At 56.2% G+C, this 3,449-nt stretch overlaps 1 protein-coding gene across 1 annotated transcript in view; it reads left to right on the forward strand.

The window, feature by feature from the left end:
- Positions 1 to 764: 764 nt before the first annotated feature.
- Positions 765 to 3,449, forward strand: part of LOC104270886 (scavenger receptor cysteine-rich domain-containing group B protein-like) — a gene marked incomplete at both ends in the record, with an annotated part of 2,963 nt that continues 278 nt past the window's right edge. The window contains 3 exons of the mRNA XM_009865387.1: positions 765 to 800; positions 1,565 to 1,870; positions 3,060 to 3,179. Of these exons, the coding sequence (XP_009863689.1) occupies positions 765 to 800; positions 1,565 to 1,870; positions 3,060 to 3,179 (462 nt within the window). The remainder of the gene's footprint in view (positions 801 to 1,564; positions 1,871 to 3,059; positions 3,180 to 3,449) is intronic.

The raw sequence follows: 3,449 nt of genomic DNA on the forward strand, positions 1-3,449 counted from the left end.
ATCGAGCTCCTCCCTGGCTGTGGGAGGACATTTCTCTGGCAAACTCTTTTTAAGCCCTTGGGCTCCAGTTCCTGTGGATGCTCCACCATGGCCATGCTCCTTTCCACTCCCTCCTGGTTTTTCAAGCCCTTTTTTCCCCTTGAGCAACTGCCAGCACCCGATGCGAGCGGACAGGCACCCTGAAAGGTTATAGGGGAGCAGACTTGGTTTGGAGAAAAAAATAAACAAAAAAATTAAAATGCAGATAGGGATGCCCAACACACCATTGTCCATCAGATCTCCACCGGGTTTCCCATGCCAGGCAGGAGAGATTTTCCTCTTTCCCACCTCACCACCTGAAGTTTTTTGTGGGGCGGGGAGCGGCCCAGGGCCCACAGCAAGTCAGTGATGGGGCCAGGGGGCCAGAGGAGCTGCTGGCCCCGGAAAAGTGGGAGGAAGGAGAGGGGGGAGGACAAGCTGCCCGAGAGCTCGTGACGCCCCATGCCACCCCCCTCTCGGAGAGCACATGCTGCTGCCTCAGTTTCCTCACTTACAAAGCAGATGTAGTGATGCCCTGAGCTGGGCACTTTCTTTTCTCCCCTACAAACCTCAGGTCTTTGCAGAAAAGGGAAGGGGCTGCCAGGTCCTGCCATCCCAGCCGTGCCCATCCGTGTCCCTGCTGCCGTCACCCCCCGAGCTGCTGTGTCCCTCCTCTGTTTGCCGTGAGGATGCTGCAGAGATTTCAACGTTTCAGTATTTCTGATCCCTTCTCTTCTTCCTTGCAGGTGCCACCTCTGAGCCCGCGCTATTGCCATTCCCAGGTGAGATTCTTCTCTTCAAGTCGCTTGTCTGTAGCAAGTTTCGTAGCTGAAAAATGTGGGTTTTTTCGTTGAAAATGGGGTTGAGAGAATTTCATAGTGGAAGTATCTCGGGCTTGAACAAAAAGCAGCAACAGAAAGCTAACCTTCTTTTACAGAAGGTAAATAGAGACCCTTTATTAGCCCTATTCCACTTACTATGCCAAGAGGGGAATTTTGCCACCTCCTGCTGAGTCCCCGTCCCTGTCCTGTTCATCACACCCAAGCAAATAATTGCCTTGATGGGGAGCTCACATGCCTGCTCCCCATTGTCAGCAGCTTGGGAGACCCCCTCCATCCCGGCAGCACCCACGAGGGACCAGCTCTGGACACCAGACGTGTTCGTTGAGGCTAATAAGAATTTGCTAATTGCGTCTTGCCACTTGTCACCCATCATAATGCCATCACCTGACACCACATGTCTGCTTTCCTCTTCTCCTGTTGGGTTATTGCCCAGGCCATTAGCAGGCAAGACGATGGTGTGGTGGCACGTCTCATTTATGTGTCAAGTCTTCATTTTCACTGCTTCCCATGGATGAAGACGAGCCCATGACCCACCATCAGCTGCCAAACGCTACAGCCCTGCTCTACAGCGAAGGGTCAGCATTTTCTTTAAGGAGCAGAGATTGGATGCAAAGAGGGCTCACACCCTCCCTGTGACACCCCTTAATGGTTGTCACCTCCTTGGCCCCACCTGCTGAGAGACCTCTTTCTGCCCGCCTTCCCAGAGATCCGCCTCGCCAACGGGCCCAGTCGGTGTCAGGGGCGAGTGGAGATCCTCTACAACGGCTCGTGGGGGACGGTCTGCGACGACGACTGGGACATTGTGGATGCCAACGTGGTGTGTCGCCAGCTGGGCTGCGGCCATGCCATCGCCCTCCCTGCCGCTATGACCTTCGGCCAGGGGAGCGGGCCCATCTTCCTGGACAACGTGGACTGCAAGGGCCGGGAGGCAGCCTTGAGCGAGTGCTGGAGCCACGGCTGGGGCATCCACAACTGCTACCACTACGAGGACGTGGCTGTCGTGTGCAACGGTAATGGGGTCTGGCTCACAGAATCACAGAATCTCTTGGGTTGGAAAAGACCTCTAAGATCATCGAGTCCAACTGTTAACGTAGCTCTGCCAGGTCACCACTAAACCATGTCCCTGAGCACCAGACCAACACGTTGGGTGCTGCAAGCCTTGGTGTCTGCAGACGCCTTGGCAGAGCCCAAGACTCATATCTCAGAGCCTGTTGGTCTGAGCTTGGGTCAGTCAAACCTCCTCTGCACCCTTCCTCCACCCCTTTCCTCAATCCAGGTCATCTCCCAGCTTGGCATGTTGGTGTTCCATAAGGTGACCAAGCCTGGTTTTTGTTCCCCGTCACTCCCAGCTCCGGGACTTTGCAACCTCTCCAGCACGATCCCTGGGGAAGGAGCACGTGCCTGCCCACGCTCCTGCCTCTGAGTCAGCCGCTGCCCAACTGCTCTTTCCCCTTTTGACTTGCCTTTCTCTAAAATTGCTGAGCTTTTCCGTAGGAAATGTTCCTAAAGGTGAGAAATGCGTTTGAACGTGGCAAGTGAAAGTGGAACGGCTCCGCGCCGACCCCTATACACCCTACGCCTTCCTCCCACGGAGCGACGTAGGGTTTGCTCATCAGCCATGCACCAACGGCCGGTAAATGTGAGATTGTGTGGAGCTGGAGCTCGGCCACGGCTGTAACTGCTCAGTGAATCCCTGTGTCCTGCACAATTAGGGCTTGTAAAGGGAGGGATGCTGGGCTGGCTGGTTGGTGGGACCCGCAGGAACCAGAGAAAGGAGGTCGTGAGTTGAGCAGGAAACCTGAATCAAGATGCTGCTGGAGCGGAGATGTGGAGGGACTGAAGGAGGAGGTGGGGGAGATGGGTTCAAGGCCAGAGGAGCCGCTTGAGCCCTTTGGTGATTGTAGTTTGGCTGGCAAAGGAGACCAAGAGACGCTCTGAGGTGTCTTTTCGTTAGCAAAACCAGCAGGAAAATCAGAATAATGCTCTTTTTTTTTCTCTATATATGCCATGACTTGGAATCCAACGACTTTGGATTTTGTTTTCCCCCTCGGGTTTGGTTTGGTGGAAAACCTCTTGCTCTCCAGGATGCATCCTTGCTGGCGCTCCCACCCTGGCACCACTGCCCCAGCGCTGCTCGCCCAGAGGGCCGGTTGCGGCGGCCAGCCATGGCAGCCTCCTCTCTGCTTCCCTTTTTTTCAGAGCTCTCGCCCACGCAGGCCAGCGAAGGACCGACAAGCAGGACCCTCACAGCTTCCGTGCAGGATGGGGAAAGTAAGCGGCTCAGCCGATCCTTGCGGGGCCAGTCCTGGCTGAGGGCTGGTAGGGAGCAGGGTCCTCCCTCCCGTCCCACCGTGAAGCACCCCAACCGCCTGGCTCCAAGGGGCAGAGCCTTGGGGACCCCATCGTAGCGTCACCCATGGCCAAACCCTGTCCCAGATGTTCACCGAGGCTCGGGCTGCCCCTTCCCCTCTGTTTCTCATCTGATTTTTTTGCTGTTGTGGGCTGGGTGGCATCACCGTGCCGTGGTGACCTCCTGGGGACAGCGATGTCCTTGTCGCCCCCTCAGACGACGGCAGCATCCGTCTGGTG

This window comes from Apaloderma vittatum, unplaced genomic scaffold (genome assembly GCF_000703405.1).
Source record: "Apaloderma vittatum isolate BGI_N311 unplaced genomic scaffold, ASM70340v1 scaffold16232, whole genome shotgun sequence".
Classification (NCBI taxonomy): domain Eukaryota; kingdom Metazoa; phylum Chordata; class Aves; order Trogoniformes; family Trogonidae; genus Apaloderma; species Apaloderma vittatum.